Below are 21,523 nucleotides of genomic sequence, written 5' to 3'. Positions count from 1 at the left end.
TCTCTTATTCAAACACTGACCACAATTTTTTGGGAAAAGGTAGTTTGACCAAAAAGAAAAGCTAAAAATATACTTTAGATCCACTTACCAACTTTTTGTTCAGCCTTGTCCAGTGACTACCTGTCATACATGGGTCACGTGTAGAAGACGACTTTCTGACAATCTTTTTTTTCTTAACTGCGACAAAGAACCTTTTTAAGTAGTTTATCTGTATAAGATTTATCATTTGAATTTCCTTTTTTAAATCCCTATTATTTTATATCCTGCAAGATTAACTTAATTTGCCTCCACGTTGCCTCTCCATGTATAACAAAATCATTCAAAGCTGCAGAAATATTATTGTGTATATCTACAGTAGTTATTGGTTTTGCATTATTTGTTTAAAACGCTTTTGAACAAATAGTAATATGTTGCCAGTTATCACTTCTTGTCCCCCTTTTTAGAGGAAGCATGCCAAACCACATACATGCTGGTCAAATATGTGTGTGCTCTTGCCTGCCTGGTTGCATATATGAATTAAACTCCTCCTGTAAATGTGTGTGTTATACCTACTCATAACTTAACACACAGCTCAAGAAGATAAATCAATATCTGTAAAGTAAGAAAATGTTTGAAAATGTTGGGAATCACATCTTCACTATGAAGTTCCCCTCTGGCTTTGCGACCACATCAGATATTACCTGTAACCTTCACTGTCATTAACAGCAGCGGTCATTTTGTGTAACAGGATATTCAAATAAAATCAGGGTTAATGTGTTAATTTAGAGGATATTTACAGTGTACAGTCAAATCTTTGTGTGTCATACTTCAGTCAGAGTTGCAAAAAGTGGCCAAAAGTCTTACTTGAGTAAAGATATTGCGTTAAAATATTACTTTGGTAAAAGTGAAAGTGACCCCTGTGAAGGGTGTTTGACTAAAAGTCTGATATTAAATGTACCCAAGTATCAAAAATACAAGTAAAAGTCAACCAATTTCTCAGATTTTCTCAATCAGTGTTTTTTTTTCTATACTGATACCCAAAAATAAACATGATAACAATGAGTTTAGTTAAAAATGCACTACCTGATGCAGAAATCTGCAAATTAATCAGATACTAAGGTTATCAAATAAATGTAATGGAGTAAAAACTACAATATTTGCCTCAGAATTTTAATTGAGTGGAAGCATAAAGTAGCCGAAAGTGGAAATAATCAAGTAAAGTAGAAGTACCTTGAACCTGTGCTTAAAGTACTTGAGTAGAACACTTAGTTACATGCCATCACTGACTTTGATAATGTTTGGATGTTCACTCCTCATCAATACAACAGCGCTGTTTGTACCTCTGTGTCGTATCAAGGGGGATCCTGTGCGCTCATCATGACCAAGAAGACACGCTGGCACTGAGTCATATATCTGCAAGTATTTACTCATAAACATCTGACATCTTTTCTCCAAGAATAACATGTTGCATTTTACATGTTGCATGTAGTATATTTCCACAAGTACAAGTTAAAGTAGTCGTCTAAAAGAAAGGAGAAAAAAAAAACAACAAAAAAATAAATAGTTCTTGAGAACAACACTGATACATTGTGTGTCCGGAGCTTGGTCCAGAACATCATTCGGCACAACATACCGCCATTTCACACACAGTGCACATATACACAACGGTTTTTAGTAGCATTTATTCCACGAGGTTGAAAAAAAAAAAAAAAGAATAAAGGTAGCCAAAGTTCGTCCCATCATGGTCAGTCTGTTTCTCCAACAGGCAACTCTGGTCAAATGCTGTACTCGGACAATGACGGTCGGTTGATTATTAACTTCACTGAAGTTGCGATTAAAAGAAAAGGAAGGAGGGGCGGAACGCATGCAAAACTCTCGCTTGTCATTTGTCAACTCCATAGAAAGAAAGAAATGGCACCTCCACTTGACTCTGTACAAAACAGTGAGAGAAAGGACAGAATGACCAATAAGTTTTTTTATTTTTTTTTATCTTCAACGGAGGGAAAACCTCTAGAATATCACTGTGGACTTTTTTATACAGCCCGCTAACGGTAACACAGCAAATCAATGTGGCTCTCTCGTGATTCTACCAATATAGGAAGCTTTGGAAAACCTGGTATGTACAATGCAGATCGTCTGTACCATAGGATTCTTCCTGTCACAAACAAAGACTATAAAATGATAAAGTATCTTCAGTTTTGCTACAGGGAAATTTCACCGTTCTGATCTCTCGTTTAATGACTGATACTGGTTTACTGCAAATGATCAGCGCGACAGAAAACAATGTGTAAACAACAAAACGGCTGCATATATTCAAAATCATCTTCATGGCATTAAAGGTAGCTACTGCGAGTGCAAATATAACTGAAAGAAAATCCAAAAATAAAGTACAGAATAAAATCAGTGAACTAATATCTTTACACTCTCGATGTGTGTGCTGTTTTTGCAATGCATCTAGCACCCTCTCGTGGTATCATCCTCACACTACAAGTAATGCATTCGATGCCAGAAAAGGCTGCGGGGGGGCTGCAGGAGGAGGATGAAGGCCGAGCGTAAGCGATCACACTGTTGGTTCGTGAGCCACCCAACCCTGTGATCCCAATCGGTGACAGCGCTTGGAAAACATTGTGGAAAAATTGCGACATTGAGAAAAGTTTTAAGTCAGTGGTGGACAATCCCAAGTCCCTCATCGCCCTCAAGACCAGGACACTGTACAAATTATGTAAGAAAAAGGTGATAAAATCTGAATTTCCAGCCCTCCCTGATGTTTTGTATTCAGCCTCTTGGGCTGTATGTCATCGTCGAATTGGTGGTGGACGGGGGACCGCATTTGGTTAGATCAAACACACCGAACTGAGCTGAAATTAGTGGTTTAGACAATGAACATTCAGTCCCACTGGGATCAACCTTGACATCTGGACCTTCAGCCGGTTATTTCACCACACACTCGTCGCTCCGTGGCAAAATATTCCTACCGTCGTCCTTGAAGCTGTTCAAAACAGAGGGACGTGACTGGTTTCAAAAACTGCTGCCTGCCGACAAAAGGAGACACATTTTGCCCGGAGAGTGCAGAGTGTGTGGTAATAACTCAGAATGTACTTAATGTCACTTATTTCTTCAACACCAGCAGCCTTTGCCTTGGTCGCCCGCTGCACCGTCACATAGAAGCCCTTCCTCCTCCTCCAGAGCAGCGAGATTGATCTCGTCGTTGATGGACATCCGGAGAAGATCCAGGTCCTTTTTGTTGGCCGCCAGCACCTGTTCAGCCAATCGTGTGAAAGTCTTGGGGAGAAAACAAGGCAAGTTTATACGTGTAACCACAATTCAGGCACGAGGCAACTCAGAGTGCTTTAAAGGGGCATAAACCAAGATTAAAAGACAATTCGGAAGACATCAAGTAACGAGATGAACGAAAAATCTAAGTTAAAAATAGAGAGACAAGCTAAAATAGAATAGGTTTAAAAGAGACAAGACGATAAAAGTCACAGTGCAGTTCAAGATATTGATCAAAGCCTTAACATTGCTTCAACGAATGGCAGTGGCAAACAAAAAGGTCTTCAGCCTAGATTTAAAAGAGGTTGAGAGTTGGAGCGGTTTGTTACAGATATGTGGTGCATCATAGAGAGAGTCCTGTAAAGACACCGTTACAGTAGTCAAGTTTACTGAAGATAAATGCATGGACAAGTTGTTCCTGTCCTGCTGAGACATACAGTATATCCCTTAATCCTATATATATTTTTAAAGGGTATTGTGGGCCGGACTTGATAATTGTCTTTATGTGCTCTGCTGAAACTCAGGTCTGAGTCCATGACCGCACCAACAAGATGAAACAAGACAAGATACATTGTCACATATGGAGTCATTTCCTCTCGTTATGCAATCACGTCTGCTCGCATAGCTGTAATCGTGTTACTGTTACTGCACATGCTCCTTCCAGATCAGCTCACCTCTGTTATGTTATGGTTGGTGAAGGCACTTGTCTCGAAGAAGTCCATTCCGTAAGCCTTGGCCAGCTGGAAGACAGGTAGACAGTGAAACATTTTAGACAAGGCTTTCTCCTCTCACGCAGGTGCAGCGTGGCATCAGAGGCAGCCGAACGATGGAGTGCAGCTTTTAATGGAAAATGTGAGGCAGCGGGAGGAGAGGCATTAGTCAGGATTTGTCTGAGGTCGGCTTGGTGAGTCACTGCCTTTAGAGCTTGTTTACGGTCTAGACACAAATGCCCGACTGAAATGTTTTGGAGGCAAAGTTTGTGGCAGAACCCAAATCGAGAAGGAATATGAAGTTTTTCTGAGCATGGTGAATGAATTCAGTGATTACAAGCTTAATAGTTCAGCATTTCTGGAAATAAGCTTATAACCTCAATTCCCAAAAAAAAAGCTGTGAAGCTGGGAAAAAATGTAATAAATCAGAATGCAAACTTCATGTTTTTTTACAACTACATGTTCCTGAGCCGATGTGGTAATATCCTTAATACAATCATGTGGTGAACCTCGCCCCATGCTTGCTTGCGAACACTGTATCACACCCAATCATGATGCTATCACCTGTTAGCTGGTAACCTGTGGGATGCTCCAAACACGTGTTTTTTCTGAGCCCTCCACAAATCTACCGGTCTTTTGTTGCCCCTTTCCCAACTTCAAATCCAGAACAGGCATGTAATTACAAAAATCAATCAAGTTAAAGGGATAGTTCGGCTTCCCTCGACCGTACCACATCCGTATTCTTACGCACAAGCGGAATGTGGTGCCAAAGGAATAGGCTGTTTGACAGCTACCCAAAGTACTAAAAATATTCAAAATGTTCAAAAACATAGAGCACACTTAAAAAGATGAATACTTTTTGGGGTGGCTATCAATTTACAGCAGTTCAATGCTCTGGTTCCTGCCGGCACTTTGTTGGATAAGTACCTCATACAATCCCTTATGAAAAGACCTGAACTGTCACTTAAATATGTCCAAAAAAGGTGAACAGATTTTCATGTTATGTTTAAGATGTGTTCTGTGCCTTGTTTCCTGAGAAGTAATGTTGAAAAACACCTTGTGATGTTAAAGACAGAGAAGGAAAATTTCATGGGTCCGCACCCAAAACTTAATGGGGTCTACTCTGGGCCGAGAGCCACCCTCTATCCAAGTTTTGTGTAAATACGCTCAGTAGTTTTTGTGTAATCCTGCTGACAAACCAACCAACTAACAATGTGTAGTGACTGCTGAATAGTCACGGGTTACGATATCAACGTGTTTTACATTACACAGGACATTATTCTTCAACCCAGAGCAATGAAAAAATCCTTCAGGTCAAAAAGATCCATCGTGAAACAGACCCACCTTGACACCTTGTTCCGTGGCCACCTGCCTTTTGTCCACCTCATCTGACTTGTTCCCTACCAGGATCTTCTGGACCTTGTCGGGAGCGTACTGCAGGGCGTTTGTCATGCGAACACAGAGGAGAGCAAGGCGACGTTGGCAGATAAGGAGGAGGAATAATAAACAACATTAAAAGGAGAGTGATTTCAAATGTCAAGAGAGCGCAGACGGGGAGAAAACACAGCAGCGACAGCGCTCAGGAAATGAGGCCTAGATTAAAAGTTAGTGGGAAGCGTGCCGAGATCGACAGAGTGTATATCCAGACAGACCCATGGAGGAAATTAGGTCCATGATGACTAAATTAATAGAATAAAATCATCTGGGAAATGACAGGGGGAAGCAGCGCGGACGAGACTGCTTCATGAAGACTGCAAGAGGAGAAAATGTTCTTCTTCCAGTATTTATGAGCACACATTTGTTTAAATATGATGGCAGGTACTTGACAATGAAGATGGAACATGATAAAACGCAGCCAGGCGGCGTCGGGCCGGAGCATTTGGTTTTTATCACAGCGTGTCAGACATCTTTCTTTCTGTCGACCTGGGGGCTCGGCACAGGAGGCAGTTCTGTCAGTTTTTTGCTCCGTACAATGCCGAGCATAACGCCTGTTGATCCTGAATCCATTATAATCCCTGTGTGTGTGTGTGTGACTCACCTCGTCCACGTCACTGGCCCACTTCATGATGTGCTGGAAGGATCGCTCACTCGTGATGTCATACACCAGGAAGATTCCCTGAAGAGAGACGTCGAAGAACAAGAAACAGAACGAATTTTCAAATCACTTCAGGATCGTGTTTGAAAATGTGCTCTGTTTCTCAAGCAGCATTTCAAATTAATACATTTAGAAACATTATTATGATTCCTGTAAACAAACCAGACCATCGCTTAGGAAGACAGACGCCTCCACCAACAGTTCAGTTTGCATTGTGAGCAGCTAGCTTGAGAAGAGATTTACTCTGTTGTGTAAGCGCAGAGCAGAAACAGGCCACTTTTCTTCCTATTTCAATTTCAGTGCCAGTTTCTGGTAAATGGACAATTCAATTTGAGCCAGTTTAACCTCTTTAGCAAAGGCAAAATCCACACACAGCAATGTCAGGGTGGTGGTGTTTGTGTGTTGCCATGGAGACATCATCCTTTTGGAGAAGAAAGGGACATATGGTCTTTTTAATATGAGACACAGTGCACCACTCTTCTTCAGTGATGGAGTGTAACAAGTAAGAACATTTACATAGTACACTAAAGTATCATTCTGAGGCACTTAAGACAAACATGGAAGTAAAGTAAGTAAATGTGCCATGAAATGCACCAAAAAAGAATAATGTAATATGTGACATGAATTGATATTTTTGGTTTGATTTTTTATTGTATTTATCCATTCATTTAATAATTTTAATTGACTGTCCTTTTGTTTTTACAACTGAAAATTATTTCATGTATTAAATTTTTGAATTGATTTATTTCTGCATTTATTTATGTGTGTTTATTATAGGGATAATAATACTGAAATAAACACAGGAATAAATACCATTTGAAAAGGTCTGAAAATGAGTAAATAAATATGCAAAATCAAAGATTAAATGGGAATGTAAATAAACAGGGGAATGAAGACAGAGGTTAATAAATACAGAGGTGATTCAAACAGAAATACCAATTCATATCACATTTTACAGATTAATTAATGCCTACAATTATTTTCATTATAATTTTAGGTGCATTTAATGGCATTTTATTTATTTATTTATTTATTTAAGATCAGTCCTCCATACAGTATACATATACATACATGTTAACACTTTTGACACTTAAGTAGGTTAAATATCAAATATTTCAAGGCTTTCACTAAAGTACTTAGTAAGGAATATTTTCATATGATAGCTTTACTTTACTCAAGTATGACTTCTGGGTACTTTTTACAACACCGCTCTCTTCACAGTGAAACATTAACGCTTTAAAGCAAGCTAGTTTGCTCCATGAAAGTTCCCTTTAAAAGCACTTAAACAGTTCACAGAAGTACCTGAAGTGGTGTCAAGTGCGAGGCGTGAATTATTTTTTGTAGCCGTAACAAATTCAATTTCAGAAATAAATTTGATTTGAATTTGTTATGCCCTCTGTGGTAATAGCATTACACTAATGTGTGGAAAATCACTTGCAGCGGCAGCAGCAGAGTCAATGGAGGTGACTTCAGTACCTGTGCTCGTCTGTAGTACTGCTTAGTGATGGTCTGGTATCTTTCTTGGCCTGCAGTGTCCCTGTGAAGGACATGACAAAGGATATGAACATGAATATACACAGATAGGATCACGAGTCTCTATCTCACTAATAAACACCCACCATTAAAATAAGCTCAAAGATCAAATGCGTTCCAGGATGCAAGTCTTATTCACCTGACTAGTCTGAGAAACGGTTATTACTTCACCCCTTTTTTAACTGAGAAGGCGACGGATACATATTTGACAACCACTTGGCTAACATTAGCATCCAACCACACCCTAGTTAGCATTACCAGATGATAGCGCAAAACAATAGAAAAGGCCTAAATCAATTCTATAAGATATCAACGCACATTTTGGACACATTTACATTGGGGGATTTATATGGTAACGTTAGCTGGGAAGTGGTTGAATGCTTATGTTAGCTAACGGGTCATGAGATTTGTTGTTTAGCTGTGAGATGGTCAGATGTCCCTCCATATTTTTTCATTCTTCCCATTGTTGATAAATGGTAAAACTATAACAATTTGTCAGATTATTTTCTAATGTCCAGCAAGGGAAAACTCCACTGGTTGTGAAAAGTGGTCAGATTGTATGTACGTTTATGAGAAAATGACCCTACTTTTCACTTGATTTATCACCTTGCTAAACAGTTCCTAATGATTTTATGGTCTCAGTCTGTAGATTCAAGTCTTCTTCAACGCAGCATGATGTTGCGTTGGTAAATGATGGTCCCATTTAGAGTGAAATAGACGATAAAGCAGGGAAGGCAACCGTCAATGAGGATAATTACCTCAAGTATGGTCACTTCTGGTTCCAAAAAAGATGACGTAATGCCAAACTCGAGACTTCAGAACAGTAGTCCACAAACTAATGTAAAACTCAACTAATAACTACAAAAACTACAAAGCTAACATTAATTCCATTTCTGTGATGGGACCAAGACTGTCAACACATTCAGTTTAAAATGACTGGAATCAGTTTATAAAATACTATCAATGCATGTACGTTTGTCATTGTAGAACCTCAAATTTCCCTTCAACTTCACAATGCCCAGAAAACATGCAGATGACATGATCTCAGTAGTAGCCATCGCCCTGATGATGATGATAAATTATACAATTATTAGCTAAGATTTTCACGTCATATTTACAAATGAATAATATCTCTTCTATCAGAGCTACTGCTGTGTCATATCTAATAACATTGTTTTTAATCTTGTGAACGAGGCCTCCCGACATGATCCCATTTGCCAATTTCTTACCATATCTGTATCCGTACTTTGATACCATCTATTACTAGTGTCTTCATTTTGAAGTCGACTCCTGCAAGAGAGAAGAGACGAGGTTAGAAAATCCAATATAACATTCAGAGAGGAGCGCTAAACGTATTTGATATTCCTCCTAACCTGTGAGCGCCGTGCTCAGGCTAAATGCTCGGAATATTCTCAGAACAGCGTTTGCACTTTCCACCCAATGGAAAGGCTTAAATCAATTAACCCAGTGTGTCTCTTATGGAGCCAGGTTCAGCAGTATCCACTGCTGCAGCTTTGTAACATCATAGCGGGGTGTTAACGCAACCAGAGCCACATCATCCCCGTATAATCAGCCTGTTAGAAGATTGGGCTAATGATCCGGAGAGCTGAGACCTCGTTTGGTTCAGTTCTCTGCATCGATCACGTGGGAGGTGAAAGGAGGGAGAAGGGCACTGCATAACATCACAGAGGAACTGATTTGTTTTCACTCAAACATCAGACCGTTCTTCATAAATCTGCCTTGCGTCCCATTCATTTTTCAAACAAACAACAAAAGGCAATACTTGATCAAACAGCAAAAGAAATACAGCATATATTACCTTAGACACTATGAAAAAGTGGCTGCAGTGCACCATTTTTAATCACTGCCTTTGACATTCGGGAATGCCAAGCCCTACTTAAAACCCAAACTCAGTTATAGCACTTTGACAGACCGAGGAACAAACGATTTCTGCCGTCTGTTCAGTCGAGCCCATGGGACGCTAAGTCTGCTGTTTTGATGGCAGAAGCTGATATTCTTCAAATAAAGTAAGAGAGGGGTTGGACGTGATATTACCTGCTAGAGACAAAATGATGGGAGGAAAAAAAGCAGAGCTGGGATGGGGAGGGTAGGGGAGGGAGGGGTCACTCATGCTTCAGTGATCTCTGATCTATTTCTGATGACTGACTGTGATATTCTTCATAGACAGAAAAATCAAAGTTAGGGCCAGACTTTCGCCCTGTGCCCATTGTTTGCACGCCAGAGTGTGTGTACGCACTTGAGAAGAGAAACTGCTCATAATTTAGTTTACGTATTTTACAACACAAATTGAAACATGCTTTGATTACCTTATCGGAAATGAAATTTGTCAGGGCAGAAAAAGAATCATACATTTTAAAGGATAATAGGGTTAGGTTTAACGGATAAGTTCACCATCTATTCACCCCCGTGTTGGTGGAAAGTCAAGTTTTGTAGTCCACAAGTCATTTCTGGAGCTTCACAGCTAAACAGTGTTGCATCATTCTCCTAAATAACTGAAGTAAGTCGGGAATTAAACAGAAAAATAAACATGAAATTGATCTATATAGACATCCATACAGTAATTTACAACTCCAGAAGCCCAAAGATCCCAATTTGATTTAAAAGGATGTTATTTGCACCCCTGTCTTTTCAAGCTTCTGGAGACTTTGATTTTGCCAGACAAGCTATATTTAGCGCCATTTTTAAAAATTAATTTATTACCCCAATGTACTTCAGTTTTTTAGGAGAATTCTGCATTCTCCGGCATTGAGGTGTCATTGATAATGACAGACATTTTTATTTTTGGGTGAACTTTTCCTTTAAAGGTGCAATTGACTTGGCCACCTGTAGAATCCATATTCATAACAAACAGGGGACAACATATGACCATCACAGCCAGGTGCCTCCATTAACAAGTTAGCTCGATTAGCCATGCAGCGAGCAGTCCAGAGGGTTGGCGCTTACACCGCTACACAGGAGCTTTGGACCAGACCATTATGGGCTAGCTGGTTAGCATGCTAACTGCAGGGGATATATATGATATAATGTTCGTTGTTTTTTGAATTTTTTTCAACATAAATTTTGACATATTGCACCTTTAGCTTTAAGATAGCGCCGCATGAGAAAGCTTTGGTATGGGTTTAGACAGCCTCTTTCTATGTATGTAGAAAGTGATGAAGTTAAATGTGGTTTTTAACCAACAGCACCACTTTTAAGTCTTCAGTTTTGCTTTGTAGGTGACATTTTAATGAGCAGGTAGAACAAAGTGGCACCAAAGATGATGGAAAACTATTGTAAGTAACACTGCTCTGTCTGTGGCATGGGAGGGACTTGGTGTTAGGAATAAAGGGGTTCTTTTAGAAGAGTAGGGTCACTGTTTTTTCCCCCCATTGTATCATAATCCAGCGACACTGAAAACGTGACCTAGCTGTCCTTGTAACTTATAAGTGTACCAGTTTAACCATCAACTCTCCATTATATACTTATTATCCTGTCTCTTGTCTCCATGACGGCCTCTCCTCAGACTAATGCATTCCAGTCAATAAAAAACAAACCCCAAGGCTTCTGCAGACCACATTAATCCCTGAGAAATCAATTAACAGTTCATTCCAATTAACCTGACACCCGACACCGGCGTGTCACAGTCGGCATCACACTCAAAGAAAGAGCTACTGAGGCTGATCGATTTCGCAGTACGGGAAGAAACTGCTGCTCGTCGGTTTCATGGCTGCATTTCTGCAACGTTTGTACTCCAGGAGACCGACATAAGGGAACAGCTGACAGACGTACTATAGCCGGACTGTGTGTCTGCTGAAAACAAGCTGGAGTAAAAAAAAAGTGAAGACTCCGCTGGGGCCGGCGCTCACTGTCAGGACAGTGTGAGGCCTCATTTGAGTCATGAAGCGGCCTTTGAGTAGGGAGCATTCAGAGCAAGACTAAGTGAAAGGTCAGCACAACAATCAGTGGCTCTCCTGGCCCGAGGCTGGAGAACAGAGAGGAGATAATAAAAAAGAGGCCGTCCTCCGGCATCATCGTCCAGCTGTATTAGGGCTGCATTAAGCTCCAGTCAGAAGTCATCCGAGCAAACAGCAATGATTTGAATATGAAATGCAGACACAGACTAATGGATTCTCCAGCTGCACTGTGGGCGTCTACAGCGAGGGGGTGGACCCAGTCTGTTGACTTGAGAACAGATCAGGACGACTGCACGGGCGAGTTAAACCAGGATACACAGAAATAAACAGAAAGTCTCTCACTCATTAGAACATTCTGAGTTACACTCACACACAAAAGGGGGATGATTCAGCCCACGCTGTCTGCTTCCTGCTGTTAAACAATACAGTGTGTAGTCACCAATCTGATTGCATTGTTTTTATAACAGCGGCGCAAAATGACTTTGTGTTTATGGAATCAGGTGCACTCCTGCAGTGCAAAGCCGCAGCACAAACAATGAGTTTCCAATGTCTTAAATGCAAGTTTGGTGTTGAAATTACAACTAAATTGATTATCCGCATTTTTTCTTCCCAAACACCTCGATAGAGAGTGAAAATCAATTCCCAGCCCGTTTCCCTCATGGGACCCTCTTTCGGAAAAACTTAATATGGTACTGGGAAACAAATAAAATGTTTTGATCCTCTCTGAACTGTGACATGAATCACACATGTGATGTTTGTCAATTTCAAAGATAATTTTCCAACTTGAGAAAGTCTCAGTTTGTCATAAAACTAATGATACATAACATGACGTGAAAATACGTAATTATAACGACTACACAGCCAACAGCTGCCAAAAATGTTGTATTATAAGGCCTTTAGTATTATGGTGCCACTATCTGGAATCAGTTCAGACAGGTCTGCATCCGCACATCCTCGTCTTAAAATGTCAACTGAAATCCAGTGAGCTCGAACGACAGACCGTTCCTGTAGAGTGCTGCGGGGATGATGTGTTTTCTGTAAGCTAACCCAGAAGTTAGTACCGCCCTGGTTTCTTAATTGGATTTTGGAAAATTGCCAAAAATAAGCTCTGTAACAAACACAAGTTTATGATAATCTTCAAAGATGAACACCAGTTATCAGATAAATGCAATTAACAAGTATGTATGCTCACTTAATCTACAACTACTATAAAATGATCAATCAACAAGCTGTGTTCTGTGTCATGGTTAATATTCCCATCAGCCTCTGAATTCTCATGTAGTTTCAGGACTCATTCCTGAGGCACCTTGTTGTTTGATATTTCACTTTAGCCATTGTTTTTTTATGGTTAGTTCAGGTGTAACCACAACTTATTGGATACTGAGTGGACTATCCTGTTGGAAATATGGCATTACACTTTGAATTGTGTCTGTGGGACATCAACACATTTGTTTCAACATAAATGTGACGAAAATCCAACTTCATGTTTTAAACCAGAATGTGGCAAGTTTTAAGAATAGTTCAGGAGGTACATTTCTCAGAAATATGAAATCCTTAACCATGAAGGACATCTTATAAATGATAAGCCATTCCACCAACCGCCCTCTTCTCCTCGCTGTCAGCTGTGACAATGGCAACAAGCACAGTGTGCAAGCAGAGGCAGCAGTTAATTGAACATGGCAGTGTTTTACAATCAGCAGTGTGAAAGCCATGTAAAAACAAATGGGTACACACCCCAAAATTGACTTGGCTAATTACCAGGATGACTGTGTTCGACTTTGCAAGACGGATTAGGAGGTGACATGTGTCAGTGCTGTAGGTAATGGTGACAGGCTCACTAATGGACGGACGGACAGACAGAGGCTCTGGCGCTGTCACAGATTCACCGGGAAATGGGTCTGTCATCCATGGTTATCATTACGAGCACAGGACAGGAAACGATTGTCAGCAGCTGTTGTCTTAAGGGCACAGCTGGCCAGGGGACAAACAGTTTTCAATTATAAAGTTGTCAGTAATCTATACAGAACAATGTCTATTGACCTAGACTGTAAAACGTTTTTTTACAGCAAATGACTGGCTAATAACTGCAGTAAATTTACAGTATTACACTGTCATAATTTAACAGTAATATAGGTGAAAATCTAATATAGTGTGTATACATTATGGCACCATAATAAGCATCTGTTGTTTTTGTTATTGTATACACTAGTGCATTGCCTGTAGGAAATATGTGTTCCTATAGAAAAGTGGGAGGTTAAGAAGCATTTTCATGGATGGCCAAATGAGAATGTGTTTGAAGGTGGGACGTCAGGGATATTTAGGTTTGTTGTGAAATCCGATATTCCAGGGTATAATTGGCCGTTTTTGACTATTTTTGATTTTGCCATTATATTTCACCCTAAAAACTATTTACTTGGTGTCATTATTTTCAGCACAACCTCACATGTGTGACTGTACAGTTATTTTTTCATTTTGACATACTGTATTAACACAATGGACCTAAAATCACAAAAAAACATAAAATCCAAGTAGAAAAAGTTAGATTTTTCTACTGTGAAAACCACAAATATGTTTAAAAAACAATTTTTTATTACTTATAATGCCAATATAAATTGTTGTTTGCTAAATATGTGCATACATTTTAAAAATGTACGAAATTATATGTACTATTTACTATTTACATTTAAATGCAGGCAATGCTCAGGTCTGCCTGAGCTCCTTTCAGCTGAATGAAGAACTGCACTGCCTGCTCCACATTCAGCTTCTCCTCATTGTTCTGACTCATTAAACAAAAAATCGACTCCACTACACACTTAACACACTACACCAAACACTACATAACACACTAACCATACACTCCAAACACGCTAAATGTCACAAATCTCTCAACTTTCAATATCGCTGTCTGTACACCTACCGTGGTTGCCTGTCAATCATCCGCCTCCGTCCCTCCCACAACTTCCTGTTCCTCAACAACCAAACTTGCTGCTTGGACACTTTCGTGACAAAAGCCCGTTTTTGCCGTTCCTTCTGCACCAGACACAAAGCAAACGTGACGGCAATGTTCACGAAAAAGCGTGGCGGACATTATTTACCCTAAGTCCGGTTTTGGACGTGCCGGTGGGTCCGGTCCGTCGCCTCGGAAGGTGGGCCGTGTAGGTTGGCTAGCGGCTAGCAGCTAGCTACACACACGAACATCCACAGATTCCAATTCCACTGTGTTGTCCACGCGTCTTCGGATCTCCTCAGACCCGAACAGACTCGGTCCGGACTCTTTTAGTCTCATTGATCCACAACAGTCAGTTTAGATGCACAGAACAGAACGGGACCGAACCGCCGGCAAAATCCCGGTCCAGCTCGCGCCGCTGCAGGTATAAATCTGCTTGTTTCTTAAGGTGGGGGGTCGCGGTGGGCTCTGCAGTGATTGGCTCTGGTGCGTACATGACTGTGGTGGCTCCGGTGGATAATGCTCGCGAATTGGTAAAGCATTTATGAAATAATTTATTAACAGTATCATTGCAGTCCAAACAAATGCGAAGTCGCACACCATTGAACCACGCAGCAGCCATGTTGTAAGTCTCAGGTCAGTCTGATCCTGATCCGCAGAGATATTTGACAAACACACACACACACAGACAGACAGACAGACAGAGATTCCTTGCTTTTATAGAGAGATTTACAGTACATTTACAATAATATTACAGCAGAGTACTGTGTTTTCATGTTTACCCATCTGTGCTGTTGGCATGTTAGCATGTAAGCCTGTGTCGTTTGTTGGACCACTTATAGGACTATTGTTAGCCTGTTGTCATGTGGTAGACCTGTTAGCATGTTAGCATGTGTAACTTGTTGTACCTACAATATTTTTTTTGCTAAATGACTGTATGTTGCTGTACCCTAATTACAGTTTTTCCTATTATTTTCCTATTTCCTATTTTAACTTTTTCTTTTTACAGTTGTTTTTTTACAGAGTGCAGCTTGAATTCAAATTTACAGCAGCTTACTGTAATATTCCAAACATTAACCTATTATGCATTGACAAAGCATAATTAAGGCATTTTACCATGAGTCAATTCTGTGTATTGTATGACATGAAACATGAAACCCCATTTTGAGCCTTTTTGCCAAGTGTGTATGCTAATGTAAGCTCATCACAGATATATTGGTATTGGTGTAAATTATGGCAAACAAGTATCAAGAAATTGCAGTAGAGCTGTGCCAGAGAAATGCAGCATATGCCTGAGATAAAGCTGTGACAACACCCTGGATGTCTTTGATAACCTCTTTACGAGATGATAACCATCATTGGTAGCTCCGGCCCATGCCCGGACCTTTAGACCGATTTGCTCGTCAAGCAGCAGCGGGCAGAGTGTTTGACCAGGCCTTGACCACACCACCATCGGGGTCACCACCGCGACGACAACTGCTTGTTGAGCTGTGATTCATGGTGGGCCGGGCTCGTACTTCATAGGCATTGTGACAGCCAGGTGCTCCGAGGAGGCCAGTGATGAGGTAACAGTGAGGAAGATTAAACTCAGCAGTGTGACCGAATACCATTACTAAATCATCTCTACAGCTGCTCTTTGCCAGAGAAATGTGCTCTTTCTGGCAGTCTTATGGGGAACAGAGAGAACTGTTAAAATAAAAATGAGTGAGGGGGTTATTGGTCCTTCAGGTGAGATCAGAATTCCGGCTGCTCACTTTTTTGTCTTTTTTGGACTGTTGGTTTTACTGACATTTTACGGCGGACTAAAAGTCTTAGCTGTAACAAGGGGATTAAGTCATATCCTCTGTTGATCCAATGGCTAGGGGTGCGATTTATTGTTATTGAAAACTCTGTGACAAACATCACCGTCAAAAAGTCGTGGTGGATCAAACTGAAGCCAAAAACTAGTGGCTAGTATTTGAATGCAGGTGTCGCTCCGCGGCTCGGATTCTCTTTCTTTCATGTTGGAAACTCTCCGATTGTGTGAATACGAATCCAGACGAGCCTTGATTTTCCTGAGGATTGCAGAAACCATGTACAAAACCACAAGGTTCAAATACGTATCTGTTGTTTGTCATGTATCCTGTGAACACGTTTTACCATATAAATGAAGCGCAGGAATAGAAGAAAAAAAAAAATAACATCTCTGGGAACATTGGCCAACCCTGTCCATTTAACTTCTGTGTATTTTTGTCCTGTTACTGTTTTTCGCGGCTCTAAAAGTGCCCTGTATACTGTCACAATCACAACTAACAGTCCAAAAGTCATAAAGTCACAATAAAATACATATGATTATAATAGTTATCCAATATGTGAACTATTTGAGTGTGAACTAGTAGTTTTTGTGCCTAACTTGACCACAGAGCCCTTTATATGCAAAACTGATGCTAAAGCGCCGTAGTTTGAAGCTTAAAGCCACCGACCAAGCCGCCGTATTTGATAAGCTCAATTTTTTAAATAGAGGGATTTGTGGAAATCTAATTTTTATCCTATAATACGTTTGAAATTGTGCTCAGAGGGAATTATTTTCAACGGACATTATGACCCGAGATACATTAATGCGTCGGACTTCAACAGAGTTTCCTGGTAATCAAACCAGTCTAGATCCTACACCTCACTGTGATACTTTAGACAATGTCGTCCTTCTAACTCTGTGGCGGCAGTCTGGGAGTGCAGAGTGAAGGCATTTACAGCAGAATAATCATGCCGTTTTGGGATACGTTGATCATCAGTCAAGTAGGAGTAACGTCCGGGCGTCCACGTGATGTACACACAACTATACGCACCACCACATTTTCTTCTGGGACTCTCAGTGTGAGTTTTTTGGGGTGTTTGTTCGTCTGCATAGCTGCAGGAAAGTAATAAATAAGACCATCATCAGCTTTTCATCCTTTAATGTTTATGAAAAAAACTTCAGAAGCTTTGTTGATCCAATCACCTGCCTGTGGGGGAGAGGTCCCAGCAGTTTCAGAGATAATTAAGAGCAAAAAACTGAGCGGATGGACTGTAGCGGGAACCGATGAATTATGGAGCTACCGGTGAAGGAGAAAATTTATATCCCTCTGTCACCATGAAGGTTGGGAAATTATTTATAGATCCCTGGCAGGAGAGCACTGGTGGTGGTCACTCTTGATCTCCTTTTTCTCTCCAAAGACTTTGTTGGGCTTGTTTCGCCTGAGAAGGGGAGTTTGAAATGATGTGGCATGGCTCGGAGACACAATCTGCCGCCAAACAAATACACAGTCCGGTGTAATTATCTGGACTTCAGCGCCTGCAACGACACAAGAGCCCGATCTCCGCGCGTCCAGCTGTGGTTGTGAACACTTGCGACAAAGGCGGCCAAAGATCACTGCATGCAGACAGGCTGAACCTTTCTAGTCAGAGACATCAGAAAGGCTTCACAACATAAACACGACTCTACAGGGAGGAAGTTTCCTGTAGAGTGCCATAGGGGCTCGACTTAAAATAGCATCCTGCGGTCTCAGTAAGTGTGTGAGCATACAGTTTCATCACTGGCGGGAGCAGGTGAAACAACAAATGTCATGTTTTTTCCCCCCCATTTTATTTGGTAGATTATATCCTTTTGTGTCGTGTTTTACTCTCCTCTTCCTGTCTTTGTCTTTTTCCTTCTCCTTGTCTGTGTGCACCTGTGTATCGAGGCCTGTGTTTTACTTTTATCCCCTCACTTTCTGTCGTTTTTTGTCTAAACATGAGGGAAAAAAAGCACTAAAACGTCCGAGACATGAGTCTAAAACTCGAGTTTGAGCCGTGGAATGTTTGCAGGACGTTCTCCGAGGGCTCAAAAATCACAAAGGCTTTGAAAATACTACAAAGGCATCCATGCAAATACACCAAATTGTTAATTAATTATGTTAAAATGAATAATTAATGGGGCCAATTGTACTCTCTGTTAGATCTTTTCCGGGCACCATCTGTCTGCAAATCCCAGGCTGACCGCCAGCGTTGTGATTCGCTGTCTTGACCTTATTTGAGCAACACAAGTCCATCACAACCAGGAGGAACATTTCAACTTTATGCTCCAGCCGCAGGGGATGTCCGTATTTTATCCTCTCCAGGTTACGGCCAATTACTGCAAACGAAGTCAGAAAGTAGCTGCTGCCTCGAAAACTAGGAGCTCACTGGGAGGAAAATATCTCTATTAGCTGCACAAACACACAGGGAGGAACGACAGCCCAGTCACCACAGAAGAAGAGATAAGAGACACAACTGCAGCGCTGCTCACTGTACATCCTTATTTCCCTCACCTCAAGTGAAGCCCGGTAATGCGCCTGTCATGCCTTTGCGCTCTGAATTCTAACCATGGGTGATAGATATACTGCACAGCCTGTATAAACTATGAGGAAAGAGACTTTCGTCATCTTCAGGGATGTTGCAAATTCAGGAACCGAGGTAGGAAGTAATTATGTTAACTGGAAATTTAATTGGTCTGTATAACGACAAAAAATCCCACAAAAATTCGGATCCCGAGCTCCGTTTTACGCTCAGCCAAAAGCCCGAAACTCAACATTATTCAGTCAGCTGTGATCGAAGGAGAATTCTGCTGCCATGAAATGTTTTTGCTCCAGTTTTAAGTTAAACTGGAACAATTAAAGCCAATTTAAGTGACATTTTCTGACAATCATCGAGCCATTATTACTCAGCAGGAAGGAGCTGAGACCGGATGTGGGATTTTTCTAAAAAAATATTGAACAAACAGAAGGCAAGGGACATCTGTTTTACATGATTTGGGTCTGCTTTTTTAATGGGCAGCACTGATTAAAGGGTAACTCCACCAATTATACACACTGAAGTGTACATACAGGTCTTGGGGAATACTACTGCACATACGAAAGAAAAAAGAAAGAAAGAAAAAAGTAATGTAAAGCTTGTTGTGGCTCCAGAGGAAGCCGCATATAATCTGATGAATATCCTCCAGTGATGTCACTCAGTGGCTACGTTGCATTGTGGGTAATGCAGGCGCCGGGTTTGGAAAAGGAAGAAGAATGTGTGGAAGAAAAAAGGTGATATGCTGTGTTGATCCTAATCATTTGTTTTGAAACATGTCCGTAGTGAATCCAACAGTGTTATCAGAACCTGGTGCCTACAGTACCCACAATGCAACCCAGCCACTGAGTGACATCACTGAAAGAAAATTTATCAGATTACACGCAGCTTCATCTGGAGCAATAGAACGCTTTAAACTACTTTAAAATAGTACCTGTTAATCAATGAGATAAAATAACTCACCAACTATGTTAATAATCAAAAAATCAGTTATTTTATAGCTATAGTTTTTTCTTAAATGTTTTCAGGTTTCTTTACTCCTCCGTGACAGGGAAGTGAAAATCTTTGGTGGTTGTGGACATTTTAGGAAGTAATTGTGGTTTCTTTGTACACCGATCGACATTTTTCACCATATTCTGACATTTTACACACCAAACAACTCATCAACAAACTGAGAAAATAATCGACAATAAAAAATAGTCGTTAGCTGCGGCCATAATGATCACTGTGGCACCTCTGAGTCCCAAGAGCCCAGTTTGATGGGTAACACAACCACATATTAAAGATATTTTTTAAATAAAGTCTTTGATATTGTTTTTATGGCACTTGGTTGCACAGCCAGTGCCAAGTGCTCATAGTTGGTAAACTCATCTGCATGGCTGCCAAGTGTTGGATCTTCCCCCTCAGGGCTTCCCCTAACCAATACAATCACGTTGATCCCACAGTCTCTTTATTCCACTTGAATGCACCACTCCAAATACATCAAAACACAGCCCTCTGAAATGTCTCATCAAATCTCATGTGTGGAATTTCTATTCTATAGACAATTCAATATCTACAAAGAGAGGGTAATGCGCAAATTGCATCAACAGAACAAGGCTTAACGACCATGCAAATGAATGGGAGTGCTAATGAGCGCATTAAAATAACTCCCGGTGTCCGTGCAGAGAGTCTTACCGATGGTGGAGATGTGAGACGGGTGGAATTCGTTGTCCGTGAATCTGCACAATAAACATGTTTTCCCAACCCCAGAATCTCCGAGAAGCAGGAGTCGGAAGAGCACATCGTACTGCTTGGCCATGGTGTTGGATGTGGTGTTGAATTAAAGAAAAAGCACCGGGCAGCTAACTCTTCTGCGATGGATGAGCAACCTCTCCCCACCAGCATCCCATGTCTGCTCAGACGCTCAACATCAGGCTGAGGCTCTGCTCCCCCTTTTTTTTGTTTGTTTGTTCACTGGCGCTGGGTCGGTGATGGTTAACAAAACAGGGATGCTCCAGCTTCCCGGGCAGCCTCCAGCTTCCAGTGGGTGCGGTGGACCATGGTCAAGTAGGACTCGGTGGGGAACGGAGACTTCCGGCGTCGCTTAGCAAAATAAAAGCAGCAGGCATTTGAGGGCATCTCGATTTCTGTGCTGCAGAGACGATTTGATGGGTTTGTTTGTTTGTTTGTTTGTCTTTATGATAAAATGACTGCTATTTCCAATCTTATTCTTTCTTTTTCTGTGATTTTGCCTGTTTCATTACTTTAACTCCTTTAACTTGTAGTTTATCATATTGACTTTTTGTCTTATTCACATTTTCTGCTCTGCCATCTTGTTTTAACACAGCTTAGTCTGAGGTTCCTTGTGTTTGTGCTTATTCTGTAATATCGTCTAGCCCTTTGTAAACTAGTTTTTTAAAGGTGCTATATAAAATGAAGTTTGACATTAATATATTATTATAAAATCATGACTGTTGGGATAATGTTTAACCTGTGTATTTTATACTGGTTTCTGAAGTCAGAATAGTGGGGGAAAAAACTTACATGTACATAGTTATTTACATTTGTGAATTAAATTTACACCTGTTTGTAGTTTAAATGCCTACCAATATGAAGGCTACTGACACTCAGTGATATAATGTATTTTAACATGCATTAAGGTCAAAACACAACAACGAATTTAACTAGATTTCATAAAAATGTTGATTTATATGTGAAAATTTGTTGTGTTTTAATGAAATGTAGAAATCATGTTGTGCTTTGTGAA

The 21,523-nt window shown here is 40.6% G+C and overlaps 1 protein-coding gene across 1 annotated transcript; it reads right to left on the bottom strand.

Annotated features, from left to right (window-relative positions):
• Positions 1–1,384: 1,384 nt before the first annotated feature.
• Positions 1,385–20,841, bottom strand: rab15 (RAB15, member RAS oncogene family). The gene is made up of 7 exons (XM_030406024.1): positions 20,452–20,841; positions 8,820–8,880; positions 7,534–7,594; positions 6,001–6,078; positions 5,307–5,396; positions 3,927–3,992; positions 1,385–3,261 (listed from the first exon to the last, which is right to left on the bottom strand). Exons 1-7 carry the CDS (start codon positions 20,573–20,575, stop codon positions 3,097–3,099), a joined length of 645 nt encoding a protein of 214 aa, XP_030261884.1. The 5' UTR covers positions 20,576–20,841; the 3' UTR covers positions 1,385–3,096.
• Between the last annotated feature and the right edge of the window lie 682 nt (positions 20,842–21,523).

This window comes from Sparus aurata, chromosome 22 (genome assembly GCF_900880675.1).
Source record: "Sparus aurata chromosome 22, fSpaAur1.1, whole genome shotgun sequence".
Lineage (NCBI taxonomy): Eukaryota > Metazoa > Chordata > Actinopteri > Spariformes > Sparidae > Sparus > Sparus aurata.
Note: the sequence above shows the minus strand (reverse complement) of the source record. Positions and strands in the feature narration are given on the sequence as shown.

Bases quoted from the DNA above. Each gene is read 5' to 3' on its own strand.
- rab15 (XM_030406024.1), bottom strand. From the start codon at position 20,575: ATGGCCAAGCAGTACGATGTGCTCTTCCGACTCCTGCTTCTCGGAGAT. The intron at 8,881-20,451 runs GTAAGACTCTCT...TCTCTCTTGCAG, and splicing joins GTCTCACATCTCCACCATCG to GAGTCGACTTCAAAATGAAG. The intron at 7,595-8,819 runs GTAAGAAATTGG...TGTCCTTCACAG, and splicing joins AAAGTACGGATACAGATATG to GGACACTGCAGGCCAAGAAA.